At 35.0% G+C, this 18,309-nt stretch overlaps 1 protein-coding gene and 1 long non-coding RNA gene across 2 annotated transcripts; one reads left to right on the top strand and one right to left on the bottom strand.

Annotated features, from left to right (window-relative positions):
- Positions 1-4,358: 4,358 nt before the first annotated feature.
- Positions 4,359-6,374, top strand: LOC132034205 (uncharacterized). Its single transcript, XR_009408994.1, has 2 exons — positions 4,359-4,648; positions 6,163-6,374. It is a non-coding gene; the product is annotated as an uncharacterized LOC132034205 (long non-coding RNA).
- Positions 6,375-9,426: 3,052 nt separating this feature from the next.
- LOC132034204 (long chain base biosynthesis protein 1) lies at positions 9,427-15,462 on the bottom strand. The gene is made up of 13 exons (XM_059424488.1): positions 15,196-15,462; positions 14,666-14,783; positions 14,494-14,588; positions 13,412-13,503; positions 12,490-12,583; positions 12,326-12,398; positions 12,081-12,213; positions 11,414-11,588; positions 10,737-10,877; positions 10,562-10,657; positions 10,297-10,438; positions 10,060-10,187; positions 9,427-9,958 (listed from the first exon to the last, which is right to left on the bottom strand). The coding sequence occupies exons 2-13, from the start codon at positions 14,778-14,780 to the stop codon at positions 9,782-9,784; spliced, it is 1,461 nt and encodes a 486-aa protein (XP_059280471.1). The 5' UTR covers positions 14,781-14,783; positions 15,196-15,462; the 3' UTR covers positions 9,427-9,781.
- Between the last annotated feature and the right edge of the window lie 2,847 nt (positions 15,463-18,309).

Raw genomic sequence — 18,309 nt, 5'->3', positions numbered from 1 at the left:
GAGTGGAGAAGCCACGTGTAAAGCACACCATGTACAACACATTTGAGATCTTTATCTATATGACTAAGAAGTCATTTGAGCCAAAATACTTTGTATACCATTTTATTCATGAGCAGCTTATGATTTACATTAGGGAGAAACACCAATAGTTTGTTCTCTTTCTATTTATGAAATAAATTACATTTCTGTTAAGAAAAAAGAGAGTTACTAAGTGCTACGATCGATGTAAGCGCGAAGGACTACATAGAGGTCATGCCCACGCCATTTTCCGCCGAATGACAGCAAATCGGAGATTTCTTCGAAATGAAGTAAGGTGGAAGATGAGGAGATCTTGACATATAAGGTAAGAATTTTCCTCCTCTAGATGAATTTAAGTCAATCTAGATCATAGCTAAGTTGCTAAATTAGAAACTACGAAAATTATACCATAAATCGTATTTGATGTTGTTGTTGGCTTATGGGCTGTTTGGTAGCTATTCTAAATTGTTTGATGGCTAAGATTGATAGACTTGATGTAGTTGTTGTTATTTTGATTGTTTGAACATGGGGAAAGTGGAAAAAATAGGGGAGATGCTGTTTGATTCATTATAGAACGAGCTTGCCTCTTTATATACGTGATATACTAGTGTTTCCTTAGCCTAACGAGAGTGTTAACGTTCTTGTAGGTTGAGACGCTAGACGAGCTGCGTAGATTGTGTTGTTAGGCGACTCGACAAAGGTATGTAAAGACTATTCCCTTTCTTTGTTTTGGCATGAATCCTCAATTGAGCGAGTCCTGAATAAGAGCACAAAGAAGTGCCTCCACAAAGATCTCATCTCTATATCGTTCTTGCTAGCTTCATAGTAGTTTCCCTTGTTGGGAGTTTACCTTCAGACTAGCATGGTTGCTTATATAGTTAGTAGATAAAAAATATGATCGTAGAGTTCATAGAGGTATGCACTTTCCTACGGGGCTATCTATTCACATGTTGCCTTCGGGGCTATTGACTATACAGTTGCCTTCGGGGCTATACAGATGTGTGCTTGCTTTCGGGGCTATACATATACACATTGCCTTCGGGGCTATACATATATAGAGTGCCTTCGGGGCTATGCACTTGCCTTCAGGGCTATTTACACATGTCTAGATGCCATACATGAGGCTAAGTAGTTTGCTATTATGTTGTTTAGTTGTTAGATGACAGAGGCAGGTAAGTATAGCCAGATTCTTTATTGACTCTTCAATTTATCTTGTACTTCAGTTCAACATCAGTTTCAGTTGCCTTACATACTCGGTACATTAAATCACCCCCCGAACCATGACCTGGGCTTAACACGACACTTAGTGCCTTGCTGCATGTGACCGAGCGAACCACATGGCTTGCTAAATCAACATGGGGCTGAACTGATGCGGAACATAATATAAACATGCATGGTGTGAGTAAAAGATGGACTTAAATAATCATAAGTACTAAAAATACTATTATATCATGAATGCGAAAATATAGTAATGTAGCCAATGAGGCTAACTCAACTGAACATTTGACATGACATAACTGACTAGTTTATGAAACCTCTAACATGAAATTTGTTTAAGCGTTTACCTAGAAAAGGCCCCGCATACCTTAATCGCGCCGAGCATGAACTAAAGAAAGATAACGCCCCAAATGAGATGGGGCTCACCACTAGCTGATACGAGCAATAGTCTTAACGAGCAGATTCGCCGTCCTATAAATCAATACTTGCATCGTGAAATGCAGGCCCCCGGGCAATAAAAGGGGACGTCAGTACATTTGAATTGTAATGGTATGTAAAGCAACTGAATGAAATAAACATGGCACATGAAATAATAAAAATTGAAACTGTAAGCTGAACACGAACATGAGCATCATCTGACATGATATAACATGAGTAAAACATTTTAAGTACATATGTCTATCTATATCTTGTGGGAGAGCCGTAGTATAACTGACAACATGGAATCACCACGTGGGTACGTAGAGTCTAGTACCTGGCCCGACCAGTAGAGCAGCCCCACACCTTGCCAGGGTATGAGACATAAGTATGACATGAAAAGATCCAATTCAATTGTCTGAAGGTGTCCTCCTAATCTGGGGGAATCGACCCCTACCCTACGTTGGCGTAGTTTCAAGCTATCTGAGCTTCTCGGTAAACCTATGCTACTCCCAAAAATATGAACATGGATATACGTGGCATCTGAGCCCATAGTTTGTATAACATAACTTATAAGTATGACTTGTAGACATGATTCGTAAACATGACTTGTAAACATGATTTGTGAGTATAATATAGCATGAATATAATTATACAGTATAACTTGTATGAAAACATGGAAAGAATGTAGATTTTCATGAAAATAAGCATAATAGTTCATATCTTGCATTTAAGAACCCATGGAATGCGAAACATGGGTATTCATGAATTACAAACAGATTCCCAATAACCAAAATGGAATAGGAAAAAGCACAATAATGAATCATTAATACGAACATGGTATGTCATGGTACGTATAACTTAGGGTCATCACGAATTAGAGTAAAAACCCTAGGTTTGTGGAACTTCATATTTTCATGGATGAACGTAGAGTGGGGAGGAACAATGATGTTCCCACACGTGGATAGAAATCCTACATACCTTAGTTGCTTCAAAACTTGAAGAAAAAGTCTGAACTTTTGAAGAAGGAACCCTAAGAATCTGAACTTGAAACCTTGACAAGGGTTTTCTGGAAAACTCTAAGATTGTAGTGTATAATCTTGTTAAGAATCCATGTTTATGTGTTAGAATTACTTAGAAATACATGGAAGCGACTTACCTTGATGTGGAAGGATGAATAGAGGAGAGAAAAGTCGTGCTAGTGCTTGGAGAACTAAAAAATGGAATAAAAACTCAGAAAACGCGCTTTTAATGACCCTCGGGGCTGTCTGCGTTGGCACCTGTGCCGCAGATGCTAAAGCATATTGAAAACAGAATGCTGGAAATTTTGGGACAAAAATTTTGGCCAAAATGCATCACAGATAGCCATCTGCGTCCCATTTCGGTTCTGCGTCGCATACGCTTGTCCGGCAGACTGCTTTGTGACCCTTCAGTAAAACGGCCATAACTTTTTGTAAAGACGTCCGTTTGACCTCTATAATATCTTTTGTTGGAAAGGTATTTCAAAGATCTACAACTTTCATGAAGGAATTTTTCCCACATTCCTTATAGATATTCCTGAATACTTGCTTGAAGTGAGACCCTGTGCAAACTCACTTGAAAACATGCTCCTTAGGATAGCTTCTGACTTTGCTTTGTCCTAAGACTCTTCTTATGAATTGATTAGGTTTAAAAACACTTTCTACACTTCCCATTTTGGTTCTATTATATCATTATCTTACGAGTCAAACCTTAGCCCGAAGGCACGAGGTGTTACACATTATTCCGTACTAACGCCCCTTTGTCGGGGACGCTGTGTTCATGCCTGCAGGTTCAGATAGGCAGCCGAAGGGACCGCATCAGTAAATTTGCCAAGTACCAGCTAGTGTGGTAAGCTCCATGTCATTCAGAGTTACCAGGTTTAGAGTTTTTTGTATAAACAGATGATGGGTATGTCGGGGCCCTGTCCTGACCATAGTACAATTGTCACTCTTTAGAGGTTTGTAGACATATCCTGAATATCCAGTAGTGTCAGTATGGCGGCCTTGTTGGCCCACATAACGATATTTATGTTATATATGACGGGATGATCCCGCTTTGGTTAAGTTGATTGTTGTTTAGAGACATTTTAGTGTATGGCCTTGTCGGCCCAAGTTACGATACCATGCTTATAGATCGGCTTCATTGGCCTAAGCTATTCATTGAGACACAGGTTATACGAGCTATAGATCGGTACGCTCGGACCTAGTGAGGCACGGGGTGCCGGCCACGCCTCCCCAGGTTTGGGGTGTGACAGCCGGCAGTCCAATGTAGTTTTCCATTAAGATATACACCTCTTCTCGTGGGTTTAAAAATAAGACTTTCAATTGCTCTCTAGCTATTTTCTGTCAGACTAAACATTTCAATTTCATGACGAGAAAAATGTCCAATATGGATAATCTTATTATCGTTATGCACGAAATCATATTTAATGCCAAGAAAATCCCATTCTCATTATTCGGTACTATTATAAGTTAATATTAGAAACCTACGATTTCATTAAAAAATCTAAAAGTTGGTTCGATCAGGTACGGTTTGGCCAATTTTTAAAAAAGTTTTAACACCCCTAATATCGAGCACAAGTTTTATGTAAGACCTTTGTGGGGAATATGAAAATTGATATATTAATTGTCTTCTTTTTTTAAAGTTTACTTGTCAAATGTCACATATTCTCTCTTTATAATAAATGAGGGTTTCAACAAATGTGCTTAATGGCATAAAATTCATATTTAAGGGCATTTTCGGCTTTTTATCTGCTGCAAGGTGTCCTTCATTCTACATCTTATCTGTAACGTGCCTAAAATTTTGCCAGCACTATCATGACGTGGCTTTCATTCAGTTCAAGTTGCGGTTTTTTCTCCTTCTCTTTTTCTCAGTTCTGTTTTTCCTTTTCCTGATCTCTGTTCGTTGGTTTCTATCTCAATTTTTCTCAGTTTAGGCTCAAATTTGTCTTACCGTCAATTACAATTGAGTTCTGGTAAATTTTCTTTCTTCTTTCTTTGTCTGTTGCATCTAAATATGTATGTTATCTTAATTGCACATTACTGGTCGGTCGATTTTATATATGCATGTCAGTTTAAGCTTCTCCTCTCTTTCAGGTGTGTTGAAAATAGGTATCTAGGTCACTAGGTGCATATTTTTTGTTTTTAATTTCGGTTTTGTAAATTGGTATTTTGAGTCTGAAAATATGTTCTTCAATTGTGCCGTTGAGAGTGAAATTGGTGCTCAGAAACAAATCAAATTACCTAATATATTATCAGAACAAGGTAGCAAGAAATTAAAAATACTTTCTTTTCACAATAACAAGAAGTAATTATTACTGGTTTCATAAGCATGTAATAGCTTTCGGACATGTTCTCCCATGAGGGGAATTAATATTTCCAAGAAATTTCTTTTTGTCACTGAACGTCTAAAAGGAAACCCAAGCTTTTCTTTTGAATCCTTTTGTAGAAGCTTTGTCAATGAAATTGCGGTCTTTTGGTAAATTGCATCGAGCCTTGCTTCTTGGGTAGAAGCAGAGTGGTACTCAGGATCTAGCTTGGCAAAGCACATCAGACTGCTGGAGTGCTTTCTAAAGTTCTTTATGCTATTAACAAGGCTAAGAAATTTGAAGAAGTTGCTCTTGAGATAACTTATATAATAAAGTGAATTGTAAATTGCAAATACTCCTACAAAATATTCTAAACCTATTCGTGTTTGCAAGAGGACAGTTTGAAAGAATTGGACTACAGTAATAAATTTGGTAGCAGATTATTGCTGGAACAACTGATGTAGGACATTGAGGAAGTATTTGGATTCTGCTAGCTGGAGCTTAACGGTCCTTTATGCAAATATTTCTGATACACTATATTTCAAGCTATTCTATATCTATACAAGGATGCCCCTATATTGGTCCTCTAAATATACTGTAAGACTAACATGTCAGCCTAAAATATAATTTGAAACTCAACCCAGTCTACTGCTGCTAATAACTAATTCAGAAATTCAGGACATATCTAAAAGAAGAATGAGATATTCTGAGAATATCTTACACAAATGTAGCGTCTCTTGAAGATTTCTGATTTTGGATGGTCTCTACGCTTGGGGATGTTAAAAGTTCTTTGTTATTTGACATAGAATAGAGCTCTGTAAGGTTTTCAACTTATATGTTTTCTTAGTGTGACTTGCATCAGCCCTGAAGCTCTTTTTACTTATTTCATGTGTCTATTGAGATCAATCACTTATGGCGTTCTACATATCTATTCTTGTTGTTCTGCATCTATCAGTTTTCCCTTGATGACTGTAATGTGCTTATTTCTCGGGCAACAAAACTGTAGTGCTATATGAAACATTATAAATTTGTGATTATATAATGATATAACGTGCGAACGTGTGTAACACTTGATTATTTAGCACCAGAAATGGTGGACAACAAAGCCCATTATTATATAGTTGACAATTTGACTTTGGAGAACCTTTGCTATGATTTTTATACCTATGCTCCCTTTGTAGATGAGAGCCAGAATGAGGCTGAAAGGTTTCTTTTGAGAAGAGGCTAGATTTGGAGGGCAACCTACAGGAAGACATATTTAGTCATTGAAACACAAAATTCTATGAATTTTTCTGTTGAAGTTGTTAAAGTTATAGAATCTGGTAACTTCTATATTATATCAGACGTCTAGCTACTTTCTCTTTATTGGATCATTAATACAGTAATTTGTGAATTATTTGGTTGTTTTTTTATCAGTAATAGGTTTACTTGACAAAACATCTACAGTTTGAAGGACTTACTAATCTGCCAATTAAAACTTGTGCTACTTTAATATACTGATTGAAGATGATAATGTGGCCAAAACTCCTGCTCCAATATGCAGAGCTTTTTCCATCTTAATGCGACCTCTTAAGTTGCAAGCTATCTAGATGTTGTCAGTTTAGAGGAGATCCACCAGCGGAGAAATATTAAATATTAAAATATAGTATGTACTTACATGCTCACCCAATTCAGATATATAATGTATCGTATGTGCTTGTGTGCGTGGGCGCGCTCGATTAAAGGAGGTGCTTCAGAGGCTTTTTGCTGCTCTAAATCCAACATCTTATTTATACTCCTTATTTCGTTCTTTCTCCTTCAAACAGTCAATATACTCTCTGTTAAACCTGCTAGAGTTTGATGTGCTTTAGAAAATGTAGGACACCATTAGATATTATTGTATATCATTCTTATCTCTACTATATAGTCTCTGTAGAACTTACGAACTTCACCAAAATTCTTTTCATAGTTAGAAGTACAGGAGCAATAGCTATCATCCCTTCAGGATTTGAAACTTATTGACACTTTGGGAACAACTCATAATCCAGATGACTTTTCTTGAGGAGATTTGTTAGGAATGAATGTCGGGGGTACTTACTTCTATAATATCAATCGTCCATTGTTTATGCCGTGAAGTTGTCGAGTTTATCGAAATGTTCTCTCTAATGAGCTAGTTAATATGCTGCTGCTTTGCTTACAGTAGTTAGCGTTTCTATTTCCAGATGGGTACTGAAATGCTATGCCTACTATATAGTGACAATTGTTTATGGCTGGACACTAATATTTTTATTTGGTTGACTGATTTTCAGTTTTTTTTCCCCTTGACTAATTGTAGATGTGAATTTGTTGTTTTGTTTGCCGCTTTACTTGTTGCTCAAATTATCTGTCATTTAAATGTCTTTTCTACTTTGAAATTTTAAATTACTACTTGTGTAAAACTTTTCACAGATGGATGAGGGCAAAAGTACAGCAGAAAGCCAGCACTTGGATTCTTAGCATTTTGTTTTGTTCCTAAACTCTCACTATGACTTCCTCTTTTTCTTGGTAGCTTGTATAAAATTGATATGGTTGGGGTAAAATTCATCCGGGCAACACATTACTCTTTTATGAGTCTATGCGATGGCTTCTAATTTTTGTCAGGAATATACAACATGCATGAGTGGGTGTTTTAATAGATGCATGTCAAAAACATCTGACAATTAACATGCTATGTTGTTTATTTGATTCAATATTAATTTATGCGCATCGCTTTTTATTTTTTTGCAATTTTTATATTTCCCGGCTTTCAAAAGCACGGGCCATCTCTATCTTGTAATAAATAAATAAATAAGAAACTGAAACTTGTGTTCCCTCTTCTTAGGAGCACATTGTGTTTGATATGACTAATTTAGAGCCCGTTTGGACTGGCTTATAAGTTGATTATAAGCTGTTTTCAGCTTTTTTGAGTGTTTGGTTGGTCGGTTTAAAGTCATTTTGTCTTAAAATAAGCTCAAAAAAATAATTGAGCGTTTGACTTAACTTATCTAAAGCGAACATAAGTTGTTTGACTTATTATAATTTGCTTAAAATAAGCCCATCCAAACAGGCTCTTAGTGTACGAGTTATACAAAAAATTTCTTAGCTATTCACATAAAATTTTAATTTAATAAAGTCAAGTAGATTTATTTAATAAAGACAAGTAGATTTATGTCTTTTGGTCAAACTCTACTCTTTAGTCATTTCTTAGGGAAAATTAACAATGATGCAACATTCTTGTTAAGTTTCTATAGAGGCTAAATCGAAGTCATAACTCATAATGCCTGGTTTAGATTATGAAACTGATTAAATTTAAATCATTTAATTAGGGTGCATCTAATTTCTTAATCTATTTCACGTAAAATGGGCGTAAAAAAAAAATAAAAAAAATCTAAACCTAAATTAGCAACTTATAGAATACTAGACAATGACATGAAATGAAGAGTCAATCAAATTTCCTTCAAAATAACATCACGTCGAACACATATATGTATTAAGAAGACACGTTGCATAACATTAAAATCAACAAAGCATAGTTTAGTACACGATATGAATAATTTGACAAAAAGATTGGGCGTAGATATTAGTTGAAAACCTAAAGTACTTCACTGGTTTTCAATATACGGAATTATTGTGGCGTTTCTATGAGTTTGGAATGGTAGATCGAATTGTAATAAGCTCTAGTATTTGCTTGCTAGCAATTTCTTTTTGAGGAAAACATATTCCAGCAGAACGGAAAGTGCACTCTTATAGGGTGTGTATATGGTATAGAAAATGTTTTCCCATAACATATTTTTTTGAAAAATAAGTGATTTTGTTGCTAATTTTCTAATATTTGGTAAGTAAACAAAACATATTATCCCAAAAGCATTTATATGTTATCTGGGAAAAACACTATGTTGGGGCGGCGGGGGTGGGGTTGCAATGATCTTGAAATGTCACTTATTAAACTTGTTTTCACTATGTCTATTAGGAAAGTCATTTTCCTAATTTTTAAGGAACATGTTCTAGAGAAAATGTTATCCAAAATAATTCAATCATTCAAATATGAAAAAATTGAAAAATATTTTCTAAAAAACGTTTTCCTCACAACCTTAGGCAAAATTATTTTCATTCATAACTATCTCAATTATTAATTACATGCCATCGCCCCCAACACACATTTAGACATTATTTTCAAGCTAATACCCAAACATCTCATCAAAACACTATAAAATTTGCTAATATTCTCCGACCAAACAGAAAATATTTTTCCTAAAAATATTCCTAAAAAATAAATCAATTTCCGAAATTTCCTATGCTGGGAGAAAGCCCAGATTAATATTTACTCAAATATTTCCAAGATATTAGCCCTTTATTCCTCTATAGGATATAACATAGTTAATCCACATTACCCTATGTTCAGCTCAAAGCTCAACATATTGTGCTTTGTCACTTTCACACTAAGAAGGTACTGTAAAACTTAACACCACAATAAGAAATAACATGTCTATACAGTCAAACTACAAGATCCAACCATACTATCCTCTTCTATTTTCTTTATAATCAATAAGAAGAAGGGGAAAAAGGAAAGAAAGAAGATTAACACAGCTACATAAAGCACAACATTAATCAAGAGAGCTGACTTCTCTGGCCTTGTGGCCTTTGCAGCATGGCAACCTCAAGAAGTAAATCTTGATCTATCTAATATAAGTTGACATGCAAACACAAATGAACAACAAAGTGAAAAAAAGAATCTTTAATATTTTACCATGAACCTATTTCACCACATCTCAGTAAACTTTAAAGATGATGAACCTCCTTCTGCTAGCTCTGATCTGTCAATAATAAAGCTGCGACTCTCTTCAATGATTCACTAGCTTTCTCCATATCGGATTTTGAGTGCCCTGCTGAGACAAACAATCGAAGCCCAACTGGCAAATTACATTTATCAAGTGTTGATCTCTTTGAAGTGACAACAAAAACAGAATCTTCCTTCAAGACCTGCAACCGCAATATTTTGTGGAGTCGAGGATTATTAATTATGATGTGTATGAGAGTGCAGAATAAGAAGAAATTACAGATACACTCAGATGACTTCTTACACGATCCGCGATATCTTCGAGCAGTTTTAGGTCACTCTTTGAAGAACCTGTGGACTTCTTTAGTCTAAGAAAAACTATGGGAGAGAGGGGATCACTCACTATTTCCATCCCTTGAATATCTTGTAGACCTGCAACCATACCAGGTAATAAAGTTGATATCTTTTCACAGCCATTGACATGGCACGGAAAGAGAAGGGGGGGGGGGTGTGGAAGAAGGTGCTGCCGTAAGGTAAATACCTTTAAACAGTATATTAATGTTTTCCCTCAATTTTGTGATAAGATCAGGATTTTCTTCCAGGATATCAAAAGCTTTGATTGCGGCACTCGCCAGATATGGAGGCAAAGAAGCAGAAAACACATAACCAGAGCTACTGAGACGCTGCCAAACAAAAAACACCATCAAGAAGGCTTAACTGGGAAACAGTAAACAGGAGATAGCCACAAGATTATTAAGATTAAACATGGCATTTTTTGGAGAGAAAGGAAAGTGACATTTTAATACCTGGTGTTCAATGACTCTTGTACTCCCAGTGCAAAATCCTCCTTCAGTGGCCAATGCATGCCCCATGGCGGCAGTAATGATATCTATCTTATCGACCTGCAACGTGATAACCTCATTAAGGCTATACACCAAAAATACAATCCATAATAATAGAAGATGGCTATCAATGACGTACCGGAACATTGTAATATTCTGTTAGACCTTTACCAGAGCTGCCAAGCACACCCAAGGAATTGCTTTCATCCAACAATACCCGGAATCTGTATTCTTCCTTCAGTTTGATGATTTCATCTAGTGGAGCGATTTGACCAGAATTCTAGCAGTTGTAGAAACAAACGAAATTACAGAATAATCCTCTCAGAGAATCTGGGTGCTTGTGTATTAACAAGTAAAACAACAAATAGAAACCTGCACATTTTCTTGTCTTTTTTCTTTCCTTTTCATTTTCTCATTAACAAGATAAATCCAAACTTATCCCAATTTAAAAAACAGCCAAGCCAACTCTGCCGCTTCCCCCACTAAGGAGGGGCCTAGATATGGGGGGATAGGGAGTTTGCAATAAATTGAAGAATTATATTTTAGCTCATGCTCTTTTAGAATAATCTCTTGAAATGGCAAACAAAACCAAAACACAGTCATAGGTTTCAGAACTTTCTGGATCATGACAAGTCACCAAGGCCCTAGCAAAAAGTTTAAGTGCCATATACAGTTAATCAACCTTGCTTATATCTTTTAATCCCAGTGAAATATTGAGTCCCCCTCTGCAAGCCTAAATTGGATGCAACTTATCGCAGTGCTACGACATACAGCTTTGACAATTAAATAAAATCCTGTTAATAAAACAGAAGGTACCTGATACACAGCTTCAACAACAATATATCGCCGTAGCTTCTTAGCTTGTTTATTTTCTTGCATAACTTTCTCCAAAGTATTTCGTAAGGACTCCATATTGTTATGCTTAAAATATATGATGGTACTTCTAGAGAGCTGAAGGCCATTTTGAATTCCCCAGTGGACACCTTCATCCCTATGCAGGCAAAACACATGGTTGAAAATGAGAACTAATTCATGAAACTCTAATATGTATATAGAAGCCATGTACAACTAAAAAATCTTGCGGACGCAATATCTATTAGTGGGTATAGTTTTGTTTGTTACAGTTAACATAAAATTATCAGGAGATGTACCGGTGAGCAGCTTATTATTATAATCCAATTTCTGATGCTAAACATGGCACAAAGAAATCTGATTACAAAAGTGGAGGAAGATTCTTACTGAATAAAGTTCGTAAATGAACATCAGCTTAAGTTTTTTTTTTTTTTTTTTCCTTTTAGAAGTCTAAGGATAAAACAGCCGTGTTGAATTTTGTTCTACAGCATGGTTTCTTCATAATTATTCCTACCCTAGAAAAGATACTTCATCCTGTATAAGGATCCATTCAGAAAATAACTTTTCTACAGCCTGGTTCAGTTGAAAAAAATAATATAAATGATCAACGTGCACGAATGAATTAACTTACGCAACAATGACATCTCCCTTCTTGGCAAATGCTGGAATTGCACTGAACATGGTAGAAAGTCCATAAGAGTAGAGTATAGAATCAGGAGTTCCAAGAAACTTAGCTATCCTGGCTTCACAATCAAGGTGAACATCTGCATGAAATAAAGAATGATAAGATTGGGCCTTCCAAAAGAGAAAGTGGAAGGTAGCAAGTACACCAGAAGAAAATTAACTAAATCCCTAATGATGATTATCATATTATACCAATTGTTCCATAGAATCCACGAGGACCACAAGAACCTACACCATATTTCTCCAATGCCCTGGTGCATGTCTCCTGATATATGACATTAGGTAATTATAGACTTCACAATTAAGCACCAGAATATAGGTTACGATTCAAAATATTCGAGAGAAGGGTTTCTTACAAGTAACTTTTCATTTCCTAATAATCCGAGGTAATTGGCTGAAGTAAAATTTACTACTTCCTTGCCATTAACAGTTGTATGAGGACCTGCAGCGCTGCATTAATAAAACTTGTTAGCAATCAGACAAATGAGAGAACTCAAGTAAATAGAAATATGGCGGGGAGAGGGGGGGGGGGGGGTCTTTGAAATAAGCTATACTTTTTGGACTTCGTCAGCTCCTTAGCTTTGGTTAGTTTCTTTTGTATCTAGGGCTGACCTTGTCTTTATGCACTCTTTCTTTGTAGTACTTGCATCTTCTTGATTCCTTAAATGAAATTTCCTTACTTCATAAAAAATTAAAAAAAAATAAAAGAAAGAAGCCAAACTTCCATATATTTTCTTTTTCAATTCTTAAACCGCAAAACGGCTTAGGTATATGTATTACGCAATTAGCGCTTATCTAGATGTTTTCTCCTCTTGTGAGCTGCAGGTTCAGTGGCTCTTTTTTAGTGTCAACAGCTTTTAAATTCCCAATCAAATCATTGAGTCCCATCCTTTGTCACCCCGTTGTGTCTCATCCTCTTTAACCTAAAATGTTTTAAGCCCAAATCCTTAATAGGAGGAACCAAAGCCTTAAATCAATTCCAATTCCCCCTGGAAGTTCAAACGTATTTGTTTGGGCCAGTTCAGGATCATCAGAGCATAAGAAAAAGAGATTCTACAGGAGGCCCCTAGAGGTGGCTCCCACAGTCTACAGCGGCATGGCATTTGAATTAGTTCCCGTATTTTTGGCTGTTTTCTTCCCACTTAAGCGAGAATAGAATCTTACAGTGGTAAAAGACATAATTAGACAAATGAGGTGACAAAATGCAGAATAGTGACAATAGAATCTAACAAGGAGGTATATGCTTTCGCATTTCAAATGAAGAAAGAGTATCTCCACCTTTCAAGTACTGGAGGCTCCAATTTCATCTCATCTGTAATGGTGGGAATAAGAGGTTCTGGGACCCATTCATCACATAGTTCATCTATTTCCTAAAAACCAGAGCACACACGTTCATCAGCTTGAATGTATTCAAGCAGCATGCTGCATAGAAGATAGACAACATTGCAACAAACTTACAAACAAATGCTGACAAGCTACAAACAATGACATTTTTTTTTTTTTTTAACAATCACCAAAGCAAATAAATATCCATATCTCCTCCATTTATCAAATACATAAAGTACGGAAGGACCCAGCATTAATAATAATGTACATGATGCAAAGGAAAGACTTTTATACTTGTAAATAAGAAGCCTACCTCCTAGCTATGAACATGAAAACATGGAAATTATATTAGCACCAGATGACACCAATCACTATACAATGGTCAAGATAAATATTTGTAAAAACAAATAGAAAGTCGGAGCTCTTTAATTTACAAGTTCAAGGTTTATTTTCCCAAGCACCTTGCAGTTTAGATATAGAACATGGAGGAATCTACAACATACTAGAAAAATAAGAGTTGGACATATTTAAGTTGGAGGAGCTCTACTTTGAGAGAGAGTTAATGCAGCAGCTTTTAAGAAGATTATGCTATTCTTCTAAGAATGTAAGTTTATTTTAAGTTACTTCTTTTATTATCTTTTGTGGCCTAAAGCATAGGACTTTCCCAACTTTAAAGAGAAGACCGGGTCTTCAATTTTGGATTCCTGCCTTGATCACTTTCCGATAAGACAATCATTTAACTACACAAATCAGAAACTGGAAGATGGGAGCGTATTATAATACAATAAATCTCTCCCGCACTCTTTTTTCCTTTTTAGTATATCATCTTGGAAATGAGAAAGAGCAATGTACTAGAATGAAATACCGAGTGGACCTTGAACATGGAGGCGACTCTGTTCATATGAATGAGAAAATCGAACAAACCGCGGCATTACAAGTAGGAGAAAATTAAAGAGAGTGAGAAGGAACAAAAGATGGACTAACAGAATAAAGCAAGAAACAAACATAGAACCGGAGATGCGATTCTGACAAACCTTCTTTGTCAATGGTCTTTTGGGTGGTTTGTAACTCTTCTGAGACAGTAGGAAAAGGATGACCACCAGGAGAAGACCTTCCACAAATAGATGCCCTGCAGGATCAAGAGGCAAAAGCATATGTCTTCTCAGAGTTTAACAGCAATATCTATTTTATGGATGTGGAAAATACCTCCAATGTTAACTCCAAACACCACAGCTCTTGCAAACGGAGCCTCAGATATCCATGTCACCCAATCAGATGCATCTCTCAACTTATTTGTAACAAGTGATATTGTTGTATCCATTATCTGTGTGGAAAACAAGGTCGTTCTATCACATACTAATTATTTGGTATATTGAACCTGAATGCTCAGAAGCCAGAAAATGATGTTTCACAATATTAACTCCCCATTTTAGACTTTATTACTCATGATGACTAAGCTTTATCATCATACCCATAATTCAGATCACATCACCAATTTCTCAAACAATTAGAAAACATCACAAATTTTATCAAAAAATCTTCAGAAACAGACCAATGAAGACAAAAACTAGGAATTATTTCAGCACTATTGATTAACAACTACATCAAAGCTGCATTTTTTACACATAATTAATCTTTCAAACACAAAAGAATCACCAAAAAAATTGAATAAATATATAAAACTCAGATTTAAAGAATACCCAAATCAAATTTTATATCTTTAAACAGAAATTGACCTGAAAGAGTGATTCTTGAAGCTTCAATTTGTGTCCTCAAAAAAAGCTTTATTACCCAAGATTTTGTAGTTTTTTTTTTTTTTTTTTTGCAGAAGTTGTAATGGAGATATGGTGAACAGTGATCTGATTGTTGGTTTTAGAATGGGGATTGAATTGATTTGAATAAAATATAGTAATATTGTAATGAGGGATTGATTGCAGAAAGGAGAAATATAGATTGGCTTTTACATGGATGAAGTGAGATTGCTGTCAAAGGCAAATGTATTAACAGGTCAGCAGTTCTACTGGTCAATAAAAAAATTGACTTTTTAGCTTTGGTCCAATCTTCTTTTTTTTTTTTTTTTTTTTTTTTTTGGTTATAGGCGCACTCTGCTTGCTGGTTCAATATAATGCGCCGTATTTGTAATAACTTGTCTTGAATTCAATTAGGTGCGGAGAAAAAAAAAAAAAAACATACTCCTTCTGTCCTGGTCTATACGAGGGTTAACCTTTTTGGGGAGTCAAATAACTCATTGTTTGACTCAATTTTAAATATAGATTCTTGGAGTATTTTATAATAAATTTACGAATTTCGGAACTAAATAAAAGTGCTTTAACTCTGCATAATTAATAATTTGTAATATATGAAAAGAATAGAAGAAAACTGTAGTCAAAGAAAGAACTGTTTGACTTCTCAAATAGAGCAACACTCATATAAATTGAGACGGAGGGAGTAATTATATGACCCTATTTCCTCTACATTAACCCAAAAATAGCATATTCAAATGATAAAGAAAGTTTATAAACGCTACAGTTGTAGAATTGGCGGGGAACCAATTTATTTACGTAGACTTACTAAGCTCTCACTAATATAACTATATTTGAAGTTCCTTTTGTTTTTTCTTCGTTTAATCGGATATTTTATGATATTAAGAATATGCATTTTGTTAGTTGTGGCCGGAACTAAGTTATAAACTTCATCGACAAATGAATTCATATAAACATCTATAAAAGTTTGTACTCCCTATGGATAAAAAAGAGTGTCCCCTTAGTATTTTACACAAGTCTTAAGAAAATACTAATTCCTATATAAAAATAAGTGATTTGACTAAAATGCCTCTAATTAAATAGATAAAGATTTGGTCCCTTAACAAGGACAAATCTGAAAAAATAAGGTTAGATCTTTCTTGAATTGATAAGTAAATACTCTTTTTTAACCAAACAATAAAGGTTAAGTGGACACTTTTTTTTATCCGGCGGGAGTACTGCTTAATTTTAATTCTCGCTTGAATTGTACATGAGGGTTGTGGCTTGTGAGTTGTGACTTGTTTGATTTGTTTACCAGTAAAGAGCTGGTCCTTTACATTCAATACATCAAATGTCAACTTTTGATCTTTAATGAATGCCACAACCAATAATACGTTCTATTTTCTAAAAGAAAATGAAAAATGTCAGTTCTGATTTATGCTTGAATCAATTCACTAAGGGATGTACATGATTTCAGCGAGGTCTAAGTCAACGACTAAGGCGATTAAAACAAAAGGAAGTGAAAGGAAAAATCTTCTATCCAAGAGGACTCCTCTTTCCTTATGTAATCCAAGAAACGAGAGATATCCTCGACTCCCTGTGTTAAGACAGAAAATTAGTGTTAGTGCTTAGTCAGAATGTGAAAAGATAAACAATTGCGTGCCTTAAATCCCATCTTTTTTAACTATGAATAAAGTATTATCATCTAGAAGTTGTTTCGTTTTATTAATTCTACTCGTGTTTTGTTTTATTTTTGTGTTAGTTTTGTGTTTGGAATACTTTCAAGATATGATAAACCAACAGTGTTTGGACCAAGAAGAAAATAACACAGAATTATTCTGTAGGTAACTGGGATAAACCATGAGCGGAAATTGTAGGCAACCCTTGGAATTGAAGTGATTTTGACCTTTGATAGTTATGGTTTGACAAGGTTGAGTGTCATTTGAAGTGATGAGCAAATTTTGTTCTTGTATTCCGTTTGCTTGTATGTCATAGAAGACGTGTAGTTTCACTACTTGTAGAGTTGTAGGGTTACAACATTGGTGGACATTACTTTCTTTAAAGCAAGTAGCATATACCACAAAAGGTTGTGATATGATGATAAGTATCCATCATCCTCAATTAGAGGTTTCACGTTTGAATTCAGGAATATAATCACCTTTAGTAAGAAGCGATTTAACTCCAAATGGAAATTCTTAACGGGAATCCAAATTAATCGGATCCAAAAGTAGGTATGGAACACTAGGCTAAAAACAAAAAAGAAAATATATCGCATCTTAGGAAGTTTTTACCTCTCTAGATATGAGAAGGAATTAGAAGGCAATTGTAATGTTTTTTGCTGTCCATAAAGAAAATTATGAAGTCTTGGAAAACATAAAATCGTTTTAATAGAAGTTCGTCAAATCATTCGAAATTATTGTGTTGAAGTGGATCTAATCTCATCCAAATTTCATTTCAAATAAATCAAGTTATGAGTGTAATCGCGATTTCAACTGTTATTAGCTGCAATATTATAGTTTCTAAAAGAGCCGTTGCTCTATTAATATTTATATACAGGCTCGACAATAAAGATTTTATATGTATATATTACTATATTATATAAGAGCCAATGTGAGGACTTTTGTAGTCCTCACAATAATTTCCCAATTTTTTTAAATTTTTTAATTAATTACTTTTATGTCCTAATCTTATTTATTTAAGTCAATTTTTTGAAATTATTTTTTTGTTTTTAAAGTCTCTTTTAAAAAGTCTATCGAATCTGGGGACTTTTGTAGTCCTCACAATAATTTTCAAATTTTTTTAAAACTTTTTAATTAATTACTTTTAGGTCCTAATCTTATTTATTTAAGTCAATTTTTTTGTTTTTGTTTTTAAAGTCTACTTTTCAAAAGCTATCGAACCTCCTACCTCATTTTTCACGTTATTTGATTTTCTGATTGGTGCTCGATATTCGCATTTGAGCCTTTCTTTAAAGCAATTAATCCAAAAGGTTGTGATAATTGCATTGCATCGCCTATTTGGGGAATATAATCACTTTTAGGGGGAAGCGCTTCCTCCAAAGATTTTTTTTCCATATCCATGTTGGAACCCTAAAAACTAATCGTACCT

The sequence above is a fragment of the Lycium ferocissimum genome, chromosome 10 (assembly GCF_029784015.1).
Source record: "Lycium ferocissimum isolate CSIRO_LF1 chromosome 10, AGI_CSIRO_Lferr_CH_V1, whole genome shotgun sequence".
NCBI classification, from domain to species: Eukaryota; Viridiplantae; Streptophyta; class Magnoliopsida; order Solanales; family Solanaceae; genus Lycium; species Lycium ferocissimum.
This window is presented reverse-complemented; position numbering and strand designations above follow the sequence as displayed.

What these genes read in the sequence shown, in the direction of transcription:
- LOC132034204 (XM_059424488.1), bottom strand. Translation starts at nt 14,780, where the DNA reads ATGGATACAACAATATCACTTGTTACAAATAAGTTGAGAGATGCATCT. An exon ending in AAGGGAGATGTCATTGTTGC is followed by an intron (nt 11,589 to 12,080) that starts GTAAGTTAATTC and finishes TTGCCTGCATAG; the next exon opens with GGATGAAGGTGTCCACTGGG. An exon ending in TCGAAGATATCGCGGATCGT is followed by an intron (nt 9,959 to 10,059) that starts GTAAGAAGTCAT and finishes TTGCGGTTGCAG; the next exon opens with GTCTTGAAGGAAGATTCTGT.